The sequence below is a fragment of the Thermobia domestica genome, unplaced genomic scaffold (assembly GCF_964235325.1).
Source record: "Thermobia domestica unplaced genomic scaffold, izTheDome1.hap1.1 HAP1_SCAFFOLD_313, whole genome shotgun sequence".
Classification (NCBI taxonomy): Eukaryota; Metazoa; Arthropoda; class Insecta; order Zygentoma; family Lepismatidae; genus Thermobia; species Thermobia domestica.
Window position 1 is genome coordinate 129,763 of NW_027656027.1, and position 19,264 is coordinate 149,026.

Sequence of the window (19,264 nt, forward strand, 5' to 3'; positions counted from 1 at the left end):
AGCAAAATGAAGAATTAAGCAGACGAATGGAACAGAAGTTTGACGAAATGGAACAGAAGTTTGACCAAGCTAACAAGCAATATGAAGAATTAAGTAGACGGATAGAACAGAAATCAGATGAAACGAAACAGACAATTGTCCAGGTGGTGAACGACATATCCTCACAGTTCGAGGAAAAGTTAAAAAGGATATCCGATGATTGTCAAGAAAAGCACAATCACCAAAATCAAGAAATCTGTGCTGTAAAAAAAGATTTAGAAGTAATAGAATCTTCCATTAAACAGCAAAAGATCCAGGTCAGCAACAACTCTAATAACATACGTGTAAATACACAGTTGTTAGCTACTATTCAGGAAGAGATTAGAACGTTACAGGCTAAAGACAACATTTACCGTAATAACCTGGGTAGTGATCGCTTTGAGTTTCCCCACTCACCAGAGACGAACTCGCCTTCGCCGGGGTCTGATGAAGATATTATACTAGAAGAAAGTTGTCCGAAGAGTACTGATGAGCGAAACATAGATGGTGTGACGACACAGCATATCACGGATAGGAACTATCACTCAACAAGAACAAGGAATGAGAAAAAGAAGGTAAAATTAAGTGTTAAAATGAGTGAAATTCGAGCTATGAGCAAATTCAGTGGTAAGTGTAATGAGAATGCTACTTCTTTCTTAGAGAAATTCCAAGACGAATGCAATATAATGTGTATTGATCGATCACAGTATATGAAATTAATACCCCATGTATTACTCCCACCTTGGGGGGCGCGGTGGCTCAGTGGTAGAGCGTTCACCTCTGGTGCTTGGGGTCCCGGGTTCGATCCCAGCCCCCGCCAAGTGAACTTTGTGGTGGACAAACACCGTGCTCGTGGGTTTTCTCGGGGTTCTCCCGTTTCCTCCCACTTTCTTCATTCCACCATTTCACTCATCTCTCATAATCACCGTCTCCTTTAGCCTAACCGGCATAACCGTGGGACGTAAAACTTAAAGATTTCATTTCATTTTTACTCCCACCTTGTTCCTTATGGTTTAAAGCAATACGTGATCACATTAGTACATATGAGGAATTCAAAGCGGCATTGATCGCAAATTATGAAAATGACTTTTTGCTGGCAAATAGAGATGCCACCCTTAGAAATCAACACTTCAATCCTCGATTGCACAAATCTGTTGTAGAGTTTGTTGTAAATGTCTACAACGAATTAAAGGTTGTTAATCCTTTGCAATCGGAATCGAGAATAATAGCATCGATTCGAAAAAATACTTTGGTTTGTGTAATATTTACCTGTACCTTGGGCAGAAAGTACTCATACATGTGCACTATACTTAGTAGAATGTTCATTTCATATTAACAAAAGAAGAATGTTTTTAATATATGTAAGTGATTATTATGGGATAGTTGTTGATATGGACATGTTTTAAGGTTACCTAGTCAGTGAGTTTGTGTATTTAACAGTTTTAAGAAAAGGATATTTAAGTTATATCAAATAATAAACCAGTTTAACACCGTTTATAGACGTTGTCAGTTTTATTAAAAAGGTGAGATTAATGGTATTTAAATATCGAAGCTAATATTTTTTTAATGTCAAAGAAATACTACCACTTCTGATTTTTATCTCAGCAAACGAACCAGGTTTACGACTATCTTTTTGATAAGTCGTTGTAACACATACAAAGTAAAAAGAAAGAAAGAATTATTATTATTATTATTATTATTATTATTATTATTATTATTATTATTATTATTATTATTATTATTATTATTATTATTATTATTTTAGTTTAACGCCCCATTTTTAAGTAATTTAGACTAAAACAGACGGACAACTAATGAAAGTAAATCATTGTGGAATTAATTCTTTGTATTCTCTCACTGGGAATCGAACCCAATACCATGACCCCACTATGGAGAAAAAAAGAAGGATTTAGGGTGTGATTTAATTTAGCATATTTTCATACATAGCTGTGACGTCTTTATAACTTTCCTACATCCATATATGATACTTGTAACTTGAATCTTCATTGCAATAAAATACAACTTCTTTACTTAATTTTTGGTAGACATGATTCTATCTCATGCTAAAATGAGCATCTCCACACTGGCCTCAGATGCTAACCTCCAAACCACCAAAGCATGACTATGAAAGGGCTTCATATCCTATTTTTTTGGTGATCTTCCCGAAAGACTTCCCCTTAAAGATTGAATCATTTCCAATATGCCAAGTTTTGAGGTTTATCTATATCTAGCTATCTAGCTATCTATATGTATGTATGTATATATCCATCTGAGAAAAATCGGTCGAAACGGGACCTTTCTGGCCTTATAAACCTCATGCATCTACCTATTATGATCGTATTCTACAGGGTGGCCCAAAAGTAGGTATACAGTACCGTACTGATCAGCTCATTGCATTTTATATAATTTCTTATTGTTATCCATCAGGTAGACTTAGTTCCTTTTTTATTTGTTCTTAATGTGTTTTTACTTACAACTTAAGCTCGGAACAGCCGAAGCAAATAAACCCATAAACTAGAATGTTATACTTGATCAATGCAGGTGTGTATACCTACTTTTGGTGTATATGTCATTTATATTTTAAGTAGGGGCAACGTGCAGATGATCTAGTGCTCTTGTGAGATAACGTATGTTACTCTGTGGTAGAAAGAGGGAAAATAAATTTCTCTGGAAGCACACATTCGAGGGACGTCTGTTCATTTTTTCAGATTTATTCTCTGGAAGACAGTTCAGGTTTTTGTGAAAAAAATACCTCGAAATATAATTTTTACCAAATTCAAATATATTTTTACGAAAATAATCGTGACGGGTAAATTCAATATCAATAATCTATAACGTACACAATCTACCAACTTGGCTGCTCGGAAACACATTAACTAGTCAACCAAACAGTAGTGAAGTAACTAAATAAATATATAGCCTTTTCCGCTGATTTACTGACTAGCGTGTGTGCTTTTATGAACGGGGTCTTTGGTTCAAACTCCATTTGGAGAGCTTTGTATTTTGAATGATGGTTCGAATTTTACCTAAAACTATACATACAAGTCTCGTAGAATATAGCTTCGGTATTGGAAGGGACGCTAAATTTCAATCCATACAACTTAATAAACACATAAACGAAATTAGTTAGTTCATTTGAGCAACTGTTGAATATGCATGTTAGGATTCTTGCCCGCTGCCCCGTTTTTCGTCCTTGAAATATGAAAGACAAGGATTCTATATATCTATCTTACGAATCCAACTAAAAGCATCCGAACTAGATCAAAATTGGCATGAAGGCTCAGTGTTGCCCTCGAGACGAGAAATTTCTATCGTTGCGTCTCTAAAGCGAGACGAGTATCGAAAGAAGTACATTTTTAAACTCGAGGCGGGACGAAAAACATGATACTTCTTTCGTCAGTAGCAGACCTAGCCCGAGGCCGGAGGACCTAGGCCCCCAGTTTTGTGGGTGACAAAAATAATTTAATCTATTATTTATATATTTTTGAAAGTTTGTAGTAAACTCATGATATACGTATCCTAGTCTGGGTTCTGGTTGGCTCCCTTGTTTTTACTTTCTAGATCCACTACTGAAACTCTTATTTCTCCTCTCGTGTCGTGGGGAACATCTTAACCGTCAAACGTAAATAAACGTAGCCGAAATTAAGCGTAAAATAAAATCCAAATGCAAGACTATTTTTTAACGACCATACGTAAGCTTTACTAATTATATAAATAATGAATAGAAATAATGAACTCTACCTTGAAAAAGAGGGAATGAACACCCCCAGAAGTCCAGTTACAAAAAGAAAATAAGCGTTCTTTGTTGTTTTCTAGTTCTGTCCTGATATTTAACTACAATAACAACGAAAATCTAACACGGGTAAGTAGGTCTGAAGGATGCCACGCTTTCAGTTTGTTTAATGATAATATAGTGAACAAAAAGTATACATATTCTGGTTAAGAATTACAAAGATGATAATAATAATTCTTCTTTACTGTTAGACCTATGACTTTCCCTTGTTCTAATTTGATATGGGAGTCAAGTGCAACGAACTATGACATAGATTAAACTAAATCTCAACATTTTAGTAGTTTCTTCAGATAAAACAGAATACAAGTTCGGTACTATCTTTCAAGGAAACAAGAATCCTAGCACGTGGAGAGTTTACATATGCAATCTCTTAAATATAAAAAGTTTTATAATTCCCCATTCAAAGATACATTCCACAATTCGAATGTTTTGTAAATAAAAATAAAAACCGTTTAGTATTATGTCCAATGTTGCAGTCCTAACATTCTCAGAGGATATATATGTACACTCATGTCCAAAATGATTGTCGCATATCTATAACTGTCTTCTTGTAAGAATATAATTTGATAATGATTTTGCAGGGTACTTTTAATACTGATGCTATGTGTATAATCGGGAAATGTATATTTGTGATAAATTTCATAGGAAAAAAATTATAAATACGAAATTTAGAATGAGTAAAACAAAATGTTGCTAAATGGACAAGAAAGATTTATTTTAATTTTATTGTTCTTATTTACTGCTCTTTTGACATGAAATTTGCCACATACATATCTTTGCCGATTATACACATACTAAAATTATAAGAAATACCGGGCGAATTCGTTATCAAATTATATTCCTACAACAACATATTTATAGACATGCGACAATAATTTTGGACATGAGTGTACATAGTTTTGTCAGATTTCTGAAGCTCCAAACCGGGGCATCGTTAATGCCTGTATTTTATCGAAAATTCTCTCGATACGTATATTCTCAACCTATCAAGACACATACATTCATAGTGTTCGTTTTTTCGAAATTCTAATATAAGATTTATGGTTACACACGGCTTAGAATTCACTCAAATTTACAAAACAGTATTTTGATTTGTAACACCAAATAATAATAATGATGTAGAAATCAGTATGAGGTATTTTAGTCACAAAATTTATTTCTGCTGAAGTATATACAGGGTGTTCATTTGTTATGTAGCCAAAATCCACTGGTCGAAATTCTCACACCTAAACAATAAAAAAAGTCGATATGAACATAGGGTGAAAAACGCGTTGTTTCAAAGTTACGAGATGCCGAAATCGAGAAAATTATAACTTTGAGTCTGCCTAGCTCGAAAACTATGAGAGATGTCAACGGCGGTTAAACACATATTAGAGGAACTAGCACGCTGTCCATCTAAATAACCATGTTTCAGAGTTGAGACGTATCAGCGCAACGGATTTTATAGAGGGAGCTGCGGTATAGGTCCCGCTCTTCCTCTCCTCTCTCTAAAACCATATGCGCTAAAATCTAAATACTAAGTAAGTTATTACAAAATAAATACAAATATTATTTAAAATGTAGATAAGAAGGAAGCAAGACAACATGATAAGTCATCAATTACCGTTGAGTTCATTTTTCTAGTCGCTGCATTAAACTAGATTTTTTGGGTAATTCAAATTTTGTTCACACTGTAATTTCTATGGATGGCAACACTGAAACTTCTTCCGATTCATATTTTCGGGTGTAGAATAACATTATCTATTATTGAGGTAAGTTACATTTCATTATATCTTTTCATTTACGAAAAACGGGCAAAAGAAAAATTAGCTTTTTAAAAATATTTAGTAGTCTGCCCCCTTAATGCTCTCAATGTTGACTCTTCCATTAAACTTTTCAATGGAAAAAGCGCTTGGAAGTTGTTAAATAACTTTGCTTCTAGAAAATAAACTTCTCCGTCGGACCGGGACTAAACCGGCTGGATGTCCAGGAAAACCCCTCAAAATCGGAACTTTCTCGGTTAAACCGGCACATCTGGCAAGCCTGTATAGTATATGCTGTTCTGCGGCTGGCATAAAACATATAGGCTATATGACAATAGAGAGGTATTTTTCTTTAATGAAGAACAAGGTAAAACACTTATATAATTCCATTTAGGCATAAAGACTGTACTATTTAGTAGTTTAAAAGCATTTTATCCTATTTTCTTCATGATTATCCTAAAATACACCGCTCTTCACTACTGAAATTATTCTTAAAATTGATAAACGTTCTTCATTATGTTCGCACAATCATTTGATTAGTTTGTAGCGGATTATATGTTAATCATGTAACACTAAAAGAATGTTCGAGATCTAGTGTTAGTGTTTGGGTGAACTAGTGTTAGCGCACGAGTCTCGAGAAATTTCTCGTCTCGTCTCGTCTCGTAAAAAATGTACTTCCCTCGTACGCAACACTACACATTTTCTCTCTCTGTCTCGGCTTGACTAACCTTCCTCCGGTGAATATCTGACCGGTCTTAAGGTGAAATCGGAATCACCTCCATGCGTTTAACTAATTTCAAGGCTCTCCCACCGGGAATCGAACCCGAGATCTCATGCAACAAAGGCGCGCGTTAGCCACTATACCAGCGAGGAGGGCAATTCTAAAAACTGGATAGTTCCCTTAAACTGTGCTCTGTTTACCAGAAGTATCATGTACGAAGTCTTTCCCGTGAGAAAATAAAATGAAATTTCTGATTTTAAGTCCAACATTATGTCGTTAAGGATAAAAGAACATATAATTAATATATTTTTTTAATGTCCCACGATTATGCAACGAACCTAGGGGAGAAGGAAATAGTGAAATGAAGAAAGTAGGAGAACCCAGAGAAAATAAATGCACACGGTGTTTGTTCACTAGAAAGCCTATTTGGCGCGGGGAAGAAGATAACCAGGGGCTGCACGCACCAGAAATTACAAACCACCGCGGCCCTGATCAAGGATTATAAAGTAATTGGTGCCATCAAATGTATGGAAAGAAAGGAAAGAACCTACGGAAAGGATAATGCACACTACAAATTTGCACGTTTAGTGATTGAAACAGGGACCTGTCATGAAAAAAAAAAAAAAAATAAGCGTTCTATCCCTGAGCTACCGTGCTCCTGCTTCCCCTGAGGTCGATTTATGCTATTTTAAAACTATTTTACAGTGGTTTATCTTGCTATCACTTCCCACAAAGCTAAATCGGAAATGACGCTAGTGCTATTTGCTATTATAAACATTGGTGCAAATCCGGGGGTGATGAGGGGTATATGTCCCCCATCTTGGAACTGAGGAGGACTGTCCCGCAATAATCTGATTTGAAATGTGTGTTTTTTTTTTCCGAGGGGTGAGAAATGTGATGATTTGTGTCCGACTGCCACAAAGGAAAGTGAGATGTAATTGATGTTTCCCGCAGAATAAGCCTCAAATCTGCCCGCCCCCCAACGTTGAAGACAACTCTGCTCCCCTGATCCTCCACAGCATTGTTTTCTAACTTCATAAATATTTTGAACATCGCTTTAAAGAGAAAGATTATGGGCGGAACGGTCTTACCCGTCCCCCAATGTTGAAGATAGATCTACGCCGCTGATCATATACGTATATATTTGTGCCGTGGTCGAAATGAGACGGTATGCGGTGGTATGCCATACCGCCTCTGGTTTTTCAGTAATCAAAACATACAGCCACTGGAGAGTAGATGCTAAAATATCTTTAATAAATACATTTTTATACACAGTAGATGACGAATAGCTTTCTACGTAAAAAGATTTTATTTGTTATGTAGTAATAATTTCTAAGTTGACAACACCGACATTTTGTTATATTTTGGTACCTTTTATTTTTAAAATGAGGTGTCTTCAAAGAAGTTAATCTAGTTTACATTGTGATGTGCTACATTGAATTGTTTCTTTCTTGTGTGTGCGTGTGTCTCTTGTATGTATCTTTTTGCCTTAATGCATACAAATGTCGTGTTCTGAGCATGGGCGGATTCAGGAGTTGTCTGCTATGGGGGCGGATTTTCTGGGGTTTTGGAATACCCCTCAGCCGAGTAGGGACCCAGGGAGTCCTGGAGTTTTTCCGCAGAAAATTGTTAATATAAGAACTCCGTTCTTGAGCATTCTCTATAATACAACATAATTGGATTTTTTTTTTTTTCCCAGAAAGTTGTAGACAGGGGATCAAAGTCACTACATCCTCCCCCCCTGTATCTACAGAGAAGCTCTCCAATGGCTTTCAGTCATTATGTAAATGGAAATGCAATCTTTTAGGAAACGTACTTTTTAATCACTATATTTCAACATTTAGATAGCCGGTATTTTGAATCAAAATCGTAATAAAACATACCGTCTCTGTCTTTTTACCACTTCGGAACACTGTATTTGTGAATATTAAAAGCATGCTACATGACATGTAAGCTTGACGAAATTCTGCGTACGCTACTAATGGTGATATTGTTTTGCAGAAATCATTAAGAAACTATCAATGTGCCATCAATAACTAGTAAGCGTTAGTGTATTCATAACACAATATGGTTGGCTCTGAAACTGATCGTACAGCTGAATCCCCATACCTTGTTGAACGACACACATGCGAGAGGTTACTGACCAGGACTGTTCAACCATAAACACAAGAATAAGAAAAGTAAAAACTTGGATTTCATTTTTTCTTTCTTTTGCCACAGAAGAAGAATGACTCAACATGAATCTTGCTTCATATTGAATTACAATCACATCAAGGACATTACACTTCTATACACAACACTGTTGGGAACAGAATCAGTATGTAACATACACGACAAATTACTTGCACTTACCTTGAGAGATCGTCGGTCAGCTGTCTTCAATGGTGTTGCCTCTTTTTAAATCAACATTCGCTAAGAACAGTGTTCGCGCCACAGCCAAACTTCGTGTTTCCTGGCCTCTAACCTCTTACGTAATGATTCGAAAGTCCAAAGACTGGCAAATGCAGCCGCTAAATAGTCTTTTTGTTAAAAAATCTTCATTCGCATCAAACATGGCTGTAGAACTCACGCAACATTATAATTATTTTCACGCTAGCTCCCTTCGTATGAATAAATATAATTAAAACGAAAGACATCAATGTTGTGCCATAAAATATGAAAGCGAATCATAAAGATCACGTTATAACAAGTATCATTCATTCATACACGTATTATCTGCTATTTTGTATTCAAATGTTGATGTAGTTATTACGTTGCTTCCTACAACGACAAGGACGTGTCTCTATGAACGACATTTCAAGGTAACAGAGCTCTTCAAGGACAAGATATGTATTTGAATGGTAGATGGAAAGTATGGACAGAGCCATGTTTATGTTACGACCCACTTTGTTGGTATTCTAGATCTCTGCGTCATTTTTCTTGTTTGTGAAGAGGTATCTAATTAGGGGCGTCATTTAGAGGAGAAGGAGGGGCAATTGCCCCCCAAGAGTTTGAGGAAGCATATACTTTAATCAGTTGTCGACTAATATACAACACGTGAAAGTCTTATGTTGGTGGTGCTCTTTCCCCCCCCCCCACCCTCAAGCGAACTCTGAAATGACGCTCCACTTACAGAACAAGTTCGTGTGTTCTTTCAAAATGTTACTACATATATTTTGCGAATATGGGAAAAACATCAATCTAGGTTGTATGGTTCAAAGAACTCAAAGGTTCAACTCCGCCGAAATAAAAACCCAACAATGAATTATATCCTAGATAAATCTTGCTTTCATCACGGGAAAGACGGCTCAATTGTCGGAGGAAGCTCATGTAGTTGCAGTTTGGAACCCACGTTAAGCTGTAAATTCTCGTGGCTAAGCGGTTAGTATACGCTTCTTTGGCGCGGGAGACCCGTGTTCGATTCCCAGCGGAAGCTCATGTGGTTCGGATTCCACGTTAATCGGTAGGTCCACGTCTCATATAACTTCGCTACTGAAAGGGACGTTAAACTCAAGTCAAGTCAACTATCCCAACACAATAATAATAATTAAATATTACGAAGTTCTTGCAGAAGATCTATATATCATACAGTGGCGTAGGAAAGGGGTGGGCTCAGGGCCCACTCCCCAAGGGTTCCGACCGACAATGTACTTCGCTACTTTCGTAATTTCTTTCGTAATTTTTTTCTCAGGAGAAATAGCAATTGTCTTTCATGTACTCTATTTGAAAACAACATATAAACACTTCCTAGACAAGCTGTGTTCGCCACGTCGTCTTTATTCTTTAAAATCGTTTGCATTTTCGGAGGTATGGAAATCGAGTTTTCAAGAATTCCTGTTGTTCAAAGGGAAGGAAAGAGAGAGAGTGAGGACCTATACGCATACGGTGACCTTGAAGTTATTGTTCTATCCTGTGACATAGCAATGACCACAGTTTTCACGTGTCTTCTTCGGCCCAAAGCCTTTCCAGACTGAGCCAGGCAATACTGAAAAAAATCAGTTCCTTTCTAATCATAAAAGGAAATTCCGAAAAAAAGATTACTTTACTTTAGTTCAGGGATGCAAATAAGCAACAAAATTTTACTCGCTCAAAAAAAAAAAAAAGCTACTAGCTCACATCCTACAATAGAAATCATTTACTTACCTTCGGTATGATATTAAATACTCGCCCGCACCCATGAACCTTTCGTCCCGGGCGAGTGGGCAAGTGGTTATTTGCATCCCTGCTTTAGTTGAAGGTTAAGAGGAAATGGACATGTTTGAACCCACGAAAACATTAGCCTCGATAAAAATAACAAAACACGTGACCTGTCATGGTCTATTTTGAATCATTCACCGCTGTTCCCAATAGGATTAACTATATATAAAAAAAACTCGGTTTAATACCATTCACTTCTCGCCACAATTCACATTAAAGAAATCGACGACCAATGGATTTCGGTAAATACTCAGCATCTAATTTAGTTTTCGTAACTTACAAGAAGGAAATCTGTGCGACCATGTCACAGTTATCTCTGATGTTTGATCAATTACAACAGTTCAGAAGATTTGCTTGAGTTAGACGTGTTTAGGGTGTCGAAATAAGAACTTAATTTGCAATTGCAAAATGTCGGAAAACGTTTTACAATAGTAGTAATATGGGGGGGTGGGAAGGAGAATTGTGTTCATTTCGGTGAAGAAAGTATCCAATCAGAGACCCTCCCAGAAAAAAAAAAGAGAAAAATCTAAACAAGATATTAACTCAGAGAAAGACTGCAAAAACGCTGTCGAAAAGTGGCTACAACGAAAAAAAAGAGACAGTAGTGGTGTTAATGTTGGCGAAGAAAATGTCCAGAAATAGCAATCGAGAAAGAATGAAATATCTAAAGAAGCCGGCACTTCACAGAAAGATTAAGTATTATATTATTATTTTATTATTACTATTATTATTAAAACTAAACATTCTGGCTCAACAAACGCGCATATTATATATATATATAGAAGCAGAGACAACTTGCATACAGCTTGCTATAAGCTTGAATTGCAAGTCGGCCAAATTTCCATTCAACTTGGTTGGAAAACGTACAAGCACGCCGCAAGCTGGATTCCAATAACGAAGTTATGTGGAGGCAACCTTGCGTTCAGTGTTCAATTTAAGCTTGACGCAAGCGTTTTATATGTCAAGTCAATAGCCAATGAACCGCCAGTGATGATATGACGCTGTGGGAAAGGTCTAAAGCATCGCTTGCAGGTACAACAAAAGCCAGATTGTATGAAAGCATGCGTTTCAAGTGCAAGCGTAGAAAGCCAACCAAGCAGGTACCAACTGGCCGAAAACTTCCTTGCTACTAGGGTATATATATGTCCTAACACTAAGCCCCCCAAACAAAAATTCTCGCTACGCTACTGATATCATACATTAGTGGTTCCCAACCATCGTGTCGCCACACACTGCTATGCCGTGCAGTCCCATAGGATGTGTCGCGAAATTTTAGAATTTAAAGCTCATGATACATTTAATAATTAGGGGCCGCGGTGGCTCAGTAGTAGAGCGTTCACCTCTGGTGTTTGGGGTCCCGGGTTTAAACCCTGCTCCCACCAAGTGAACTTTGTGGTGGACAAACACCGTGTGCGTGGGTTTTCTCGGGGGTCTCCCGTTTCCTCCCACTTTCTTCATTCCACCGTTTCATTCATCTATCATCATCACCGTCTCCTTTAGCCTAACCGGCATAGCCGTAAAACTCAAAAATCTCATTTAATAATTAATTAAAATGCATTTTGTGGCACATTGTTCCAGTCAACATCTTCAGCGGCAGCAACAATGTTCAGTACTGCATAGTGCCACTATTTTAGAGAAACTAATAGACTTACATAACTATTACTATTATTAATGAAAAATCGAAGAAATGTCATGAGCATACAATAAAGTGTCGTCAGTCAGAAAAGGTTGCGTATCACCATCATTCGTATACCAAGTTTGTATTATTATTATTATTATTATTATTATTATATTATTATTATTATTATTATTATTATTATTATTATTATTATTATTATTATTATTATTATTATTATTATTATTATTTAATTACGTATAACCAGTATTCAACAGGCACTTTACTATCTGCCGACTTTATATACGAGTATTTTGCCTTACTTACGTTACAATGATCAATAGAGCTTCTTAAACCTCAGAAAATCTAACCTTCGAAGAGTTAGTAAATCACCTTATTAAAACATGGACAATTAGAAGAATTCTTCGTCTGAACCGGCATTTGATATTTAAAATGTGTCAACCAGCAACGTGTAATAGACAGGTCTTAAAATGTTTGACTAACGTTATCTTCCCCTGGAAAAATGCACGTGGTGATTTTCTATATAACGTATACGTACCTTACGTCTTGTCAGCTTAGGCTAATATCAGCAACAGTGTACATACAGGTGCAAATACACACAGATAAATTAGACAAAATAAGAAGCAAATTTAAAGCAGAGTTTTTAACATAATCCTGCAACAAAGTGTTTGTGATAAGAACCACTGATAGCTACTCTTGTTCCTGAATTCATAGAAAAATGCTTCTTTTTATATTCTTATCCCATTATCATTTCCAGTAAACAGAAATTAATTTGCACCCACCTGCACAGCCAACAAGCACATTTACCTGCCATAATTTCTAGCGATAATATCAATGGAGAAAGCTTTATTTACAATCATGGGGAAAAGGTAACTGAATACGAGATATTAACAAATGTATATGTTTCATGATACCTACGTATATGTCCGGAAAGTATTTGTTCTAAATCCATGTGTCTGTTCTTTTGTATAGAAGCCTGGAGACTTTATTCTTCAACGGTCCCATATTGAACTCCAAACTTAAGATTTAAGTTAAGTGATCCACAGGCGTTCGCGTTTTCTTCTCCCTTTGCCAAAAATAAATGTAGTTTACTGAAAGGTGAAAATCGGTTATTTCGATTTTCTTAATTATAGCTCTAACAGCCCAATATCAGTCAACTACATAAATAAATATTCTGTTTCTACTTTATTATTTGGCATTATTTGTTTATCACTGGTGATCCAGAAACGATAATATTTGTTGGACGAATTTCTAGATCTTTATCATTAATAATAATAATAATAATAATAATAATAATAATAATAATAATAATAATAATAATAATAATAATAATAATAATAATAATAATAGTAATAATAATAAATGCATATGTGTGTCATCCGATCTTCTCACGGAAATAAGTCACTTAAAGCCACCGATTTTCTATACAAATAGATCTTGACCGGATCTAACCGCGTACGAAGCCGTTTTTAGATTTCCGGCTGGGAGAGAGATTGAGGGAGTCAAAATTTATGCATGTTTTTGACGGTCTTAAAATCCCTTTATATATGCAGCCATCAATGCATATTCGTTGTGCGGGTTTACATAACAAGAAAGGAGAAAAGTCTTGCTCTTCGTTATTTATTTATTTCAAACATTTCTTTAATTTGAGATATTTTAGTTAAATCTTATTTTTCCCGTGCCAAGAACGGACATTTCAGCTGTATTTCATAAATAAAAAATCTTAAATACGAGGTGGTATTAGAAAGTATGAGATGATATTAATAAGTTTCAAGATTAGTACTGTAACATGCCAACAGATGGCAACGCAAGGCTGCACGCATAGGCACACGGACCACCGACCTTTAAAAGTCAATATGCCAATTGGCATCTTCCTTGTATACATCAGGAATGTGCAGCTGGGACGCTATTCTGACCACATGCGTCACAACGTCTGCGATTTCATCATGGATAGCAAGTTAGAACAACGAGCGAACGTGAAATTCTGTGTGAAACTGGGCAAGTTAATTAAAATAAGTTAGTTATTATTACTATTATTATTAGTATTATTATACTTGTTGCTACAATTACCATGTGTATAGCGAAAATATAATAATTTTTGTAATATTCAATAATTTTAAAGATAATATTTTATTCTTTGTGGTTGGTAAATCTGATATCTTTGCTTAGTACCGAAGGTGTATCATATACGTATTTACAGTTGAAGTAGTTCTGCAGATCCAGAGGAATGCGTTAATTGGATTTTATTTTAACAAACTCTTTAATACCGAAGCTACATGAGTCTTTGATTTACAAATTAAAGTTCATTTTCATCACGAAGACTATATGAAATATACACTATGTGATCAGAAGTTTCCGAACACCCCCCAAAAAATACGTTTTTTATATTAGGTACATTGTGCTGCCACCTACTGCCAGGTACTCATTATCAGCGACCTCAGCAGTCATTAGACATCGTGAGAAAGCTGAATGGGGCGCTCAGTGGAACTCACGGACTTCTAATGTGGTCAGGTGATTGGGTGTCACTTGTGTCAGAAGTCTGTACGCGAGATTTCCACACTCCTAAACATCCCTAGGTCCACTGTGTCTGATGTGATAGTGAAGTGGAAACATGAAGGGACACGTAATGCACAAAAGCGTACAGGCCGACCTCCTCTGTTGATTGACAGAGACCGCCGACATTTGAAGAGAATCGTAAAGTGTAATCGGGAGACATCTATCCAGACCATCGGACAGGAATTCCAAACTGCATCAGGATCCACTCCAAGTACTATGACAGACGTGAGGTGAGAAAACTTGGATTTCATGGTATAGCGGCTGCTCATAAGCCACACATCACGCAGGTAAATGCCAAACGACGCTTCGCTTGTTGTAAGGAGCGTAAACATTGGACGATTGAACAGTGGAAGAACGTTATGTGGAATGATGAATCACGGTACACAATGTGGCGATCCGTTGGCAGAGAGTGGGTATAACGAATGCCCGGTGAAAGTCATCTGTCAGCGTGTGTAGCGCCAACAGTAAAATTCGGAGGTGGTGCTGTTGTGGTGTGGTCGTGGTTTTCTTGGAAGGCGCTTGCACCCCTTGTTGTTTTGCGTGGCACTCTCGCAGGCCTGCATTGATACTTTAAGCATCTTCTTGCTTCCCACTGTTGAAGAGCAATTCGGGGATGGCGATTGCATCTTTCAACACGATCGAGCATCTGTTCACACTGCACGGCCTGTGGCGGAGTGGTTACAAGACCATAACATCCCTGTAATGGACTGGCCTGCACAGAGTCCTGACTTGAATCCTATAGAACACCTTTGGAACGCCAAGTTTTGGAACGCCGACTTCGTACCAGGCCTCACCGATCTACATCGATACCTCTCCTCAGTTCAGCACTCCGTGAAGAATGGGCTGCCATTCCCGAAGAAATCTTCCAGCACCTGATTGAAAGTATGCCTGCGAGAGTGGAAGCTGTCATCAAGGCTAAGGGTGGGCGAACACTATATTGAATTCCAGCAGTACCGATGGAGAGCGCCATAAACTTGTAAGTCATTTTCAGGCAGGTGTCCGGATACTTTTGATCACATAGTGTAGATTAACAGTTTTACGTACGTATCTAGTACCAAATTTACTAGGTTCGTATCTACAAGTATGACACATACGTAAATCTTCCGTTTAACTTCTCTTTGCAATATCAAAACTATGAAATATGGATCACCATCTCTACCTAGGTATATAATTGATGAGTCTACAATTGAACGTCTCTCTTAAACACCAAGATTACATAAAACATAAATCTAAAGTTTAATTTTTGTTCCAGCATTCTCATTCCACCAATTCTTCCATCGTCATTCACTTGCCTTAATCAGCCGTTTCTCTTAGCCTTAAGGGATTAATAGTGAAACATTATCATTTTGGTTTTCAGCACGATACCATGTGTATATAGGGTGTATCAAGACAACACCGACAACATTTGGGAGGTGATTCCTGACGCCAAGATAAGACAAAAAGTATAGACCAATCTGGTTGCTTCCTGTCGGAGTTATAGGCTGCGGAAATGGTGAGAAAATGAACTTTTAAAGGTCCATAGCTCCAATATTATGAAACCTACCGTAGTCAGGTCAAGACTTCACTTTGGAACTAGTATGTACCCTACCCAAATATCTATGTTTCAGAATTCTCAGGTTGTTGGTGAGTACTTGAAATTACATGCCCGTAAGAAACTCCGTCTATAAAAAATTATTGAGTATCTTAGGACTCTGAAACATATATTTTTGGATAGCGCACATATTAGTTCCTAAGTGAAGTCTTGATCAGACTACGGTAGGTCTCATAGTATTGGCACTATGGATATTTAAAGTTCATTTTCCCATATTTTCGACAGCCTATAACTTCGAAATGACGGATTTCTGCACCCAGGATGCTGTACACTTTTTGTCTTATCTTGGTGTCAGGAACCATCTCCCAAACGTTGTCGGTATTGTTTTGTAATACCCTGTATAATACGTGGATCTACAGTTTAACACATCTTTTCAATACCAAGAATATATGAATCATAAATATACAGTTTAACCTGTCTCTTGAGCACGATACCAGGCGTAATTAACAGTTTAAAGTCTAAGTACGAATATTACTTCAAACATGAAGCTAGAGTTTAAAGTTTTCTTTTTACTACCAAGGGTATGAGAACTACCAATATAGCATTAAATGTTCATTTGCATACGAAATCTGGATCAACAATTTAAGTGACATTGCAGAATTGAAGCTGTAGAAAGTTTTTTCTTTTAAAGCAAATGTTAATAAAATATTTACACTTTTCTAATGTTCTAAATACATATTTATTTATGGATCTACTGTTGAGTATCTCTTTCCATCACTGACTTTATTTTATACTATACAAACTTTTTAACTGTAGTATTTATTTTGAATCCGAATTACGTGTATATTGATTCATCTGACGGAATTTGAGTTGATCACATAAATGTGAGGATTTTAATGATTTACCAACAAAACAAGTCACTCACTCACATTCGTGACATAGCTGAAACTCAAAATGAATATATGCAGGGTAAGGTCGTTAAATTAAACAAATGTTAAGAAAGAAAATGTATTTTATTTATTTTAGGAACAAATGTTGCTGTCTTTTCTTTTCTTTTTTTTTTTTAAAAAAAAAACAAATAACTTTAATTTTCTTGAGAGTAATTGTAAATCTATGCTAATTCTGTCACGTTTGTAATGGCGTCGCTTCTTCTTCGTTTCTCTGTACCTCAGCAGGATGGGGGAGATTCTTTGGAAGAAATTCGTCAAGCTGTTTCTGAAAGATAAATAAATAGAACTTTCATTAGGTGCAAGCATTCTAAAATATGTAGATTGACAAGACTTTTGTATGCAAAGACTTAACACGCTTTCTAAGTTATATCAGTTTCTAACTAACTAACTAACTAACTAACTGACTGAACGCGGCATTGAACCTCCGGGTTCCATAGGCCATAGAGTTAGTTAGTTACTTATATCAGTTTCTATGTTTCGAAATTGACTTCTCTAAAGTAGGAGCACATATGCTACGGATCCTATTTGAAAGTCCCATCGACGTTGAAAACAATAAAACACACACAGCCAATTGAGCACAAATTTTTAACAGCAGAATATATGATTTCTCAGTGTTATTCTACAAGATAATCCACTATTTTCTAGTGCACTATAAATCTGTCATTAATGAAGTTTCATGGATTTTTTCAATTGTAAAATGTGCCATAGTTCTTGCCATTTCATATTTCAACGTGGGTACTAGCATTAGTAAAAAATCGTTGCAGGCGAAGCGCAACGTTGTGATACATCATTGCAACATAACGCTTGGCATGGAAGCACTCCCCTCCCTAATCACTGCTTCCAAAGTGTCCAAATCACGTAGCTTTCTGGTATACTTTTTATTTCAAGCACCTTTCCTCCAGAGAAAGAAACCCAATGAGGTCAAGTGTAAAGCTTCGCGGTGGTCACTCAACATTTCCGTGATGTCCGATAACGCGGCTTGAGAAAACACTGCCAAGCCATTATTGGAAATGAGGAGGTGCACCATCATGCATAAAGTGCACATTCTTTACATAGTTCCAGGTTGCAAGAATTGGATGAACGAAATTTTCTACCAAGTACATAGACCCCTATACTTGTCGTACAACTACAGTTACTAGTAAGGTATTATTTCGAAGAAGTTGCCGGAATGCATCGAAATGGAGGAGGACGTACATGTAAGGGTTCGACATTGAAAATGCAGAAGTTCATACTGAGTGTCCACAACAACAGGGGTTAGACACATGTTTTCAGGTCTATAGACATGTCCTTATAGCAAGAACAGAAGGTGAAAAGAACAGAAATGAGGCTCCAGGATTGCAACAGGCTAATACGCGAGTTGTGTCTGAAGAGTGGACTGATAGCTGCATTACTAAGATGAAGAGAACAGGAGCACAAAGGCAAGTTGCGATCTAAACAGGGTAACTGGCTGCTAAGAAAAGAAAGGTGTCAAGAGTAAAAACGGCTAACAAGTAAATTACATTCAATGGGAGGAGTAGCGAGGCTCCTAAGAAGAAGACGAAGTATCAACGGACGTGGAGAGCAGGTGCCGTCGATGCGATGTTGTCGTATATACAAAAGAATTACATGCATTGAGCTATGCCGTAATCACCTTACTGGTAACTGTAGTTGTACAACACTTCGGGTAATAGGATACTGTTGTGTCGTTATGAAAGAACGGTTTTGCTACATTGTAAATATACGAAGACTTGTTTCTAAGGGAGGTGGATGTTGATAGGTTGTTAGGGTTATACATATTGTTAGGTAGAGTACTAGTCGACCGAGGCAGTACCGCCGTATTTATTGTTTCACGATGAATTATGGACCAAGAGGTGCGTCATCAGAAATCTCACATTACACTGCCAATAAAGGACGTAACTGCAATATTCCAATTGTAGTCAGGTTTGTCCGCATTAGGGGGCTAGTAATGGCAGTTATGGCGATATACAAAACAACTCACGGCTTTACACTAGCTTTGCTGGACTCTATAAATTTCGGACCAAATAACTGTATGATTTAGACACTTTGGAAGCAATGATTAAGGAGGAACGTGCGTCCGTACCAAGTTACAACGGTCTATCTGGAACGTTGAATTTCGCCCGTAATGATGTGTTACTAATTAT

General features: G+C 36.9%; 2 protein-coding genes across 3 annotated transcripts in view; both read right to left on the bottom strand.

The window, feature by feature from the left end:
- The window catches only part of LOC145676735 (uncharacterized), a 66,673-nt gene extending 57,669 nt beyond the window's left edge, over positions 1-9,004 (bottom strand). The window contains exon 1 of one of the 2 annotated variants that reach the window (XM_081747546.1): positions 8,627-9,004. The gene's annotated coding sequence lies outside the window, so the exon portion shown is untranslated. Of the gene's footprint in view, positions 1-3,759; positions 3,897-8,626 lie in introns of those variants that run through there. The other variant, XM_081747547.1, reaches the window with a different exon arrangement.
- An 8,163-nt stretch (positions 9,005-17,167) lies between these two features.
- Positions 17,168-19,264, bottom strand: part of LOC145676736 (sodium-coupled monocarboxylate transporter 2-like) — a 56,522-nt gene continuing 54,425 nt past the window's right edge. Inside the window, exon 15 of the mRNA XM_081747548.1 lies at positions 17,168-17,388. Within this exon, the coding sequence (XP_081603674.1) occupies positions 17,299-17,388 (90 nt within the window). The 3' untranslated portion in view covers positions 17,168-17,298. The remainder of the gene's footprint in view (positions 17,389-19,264) is intronic.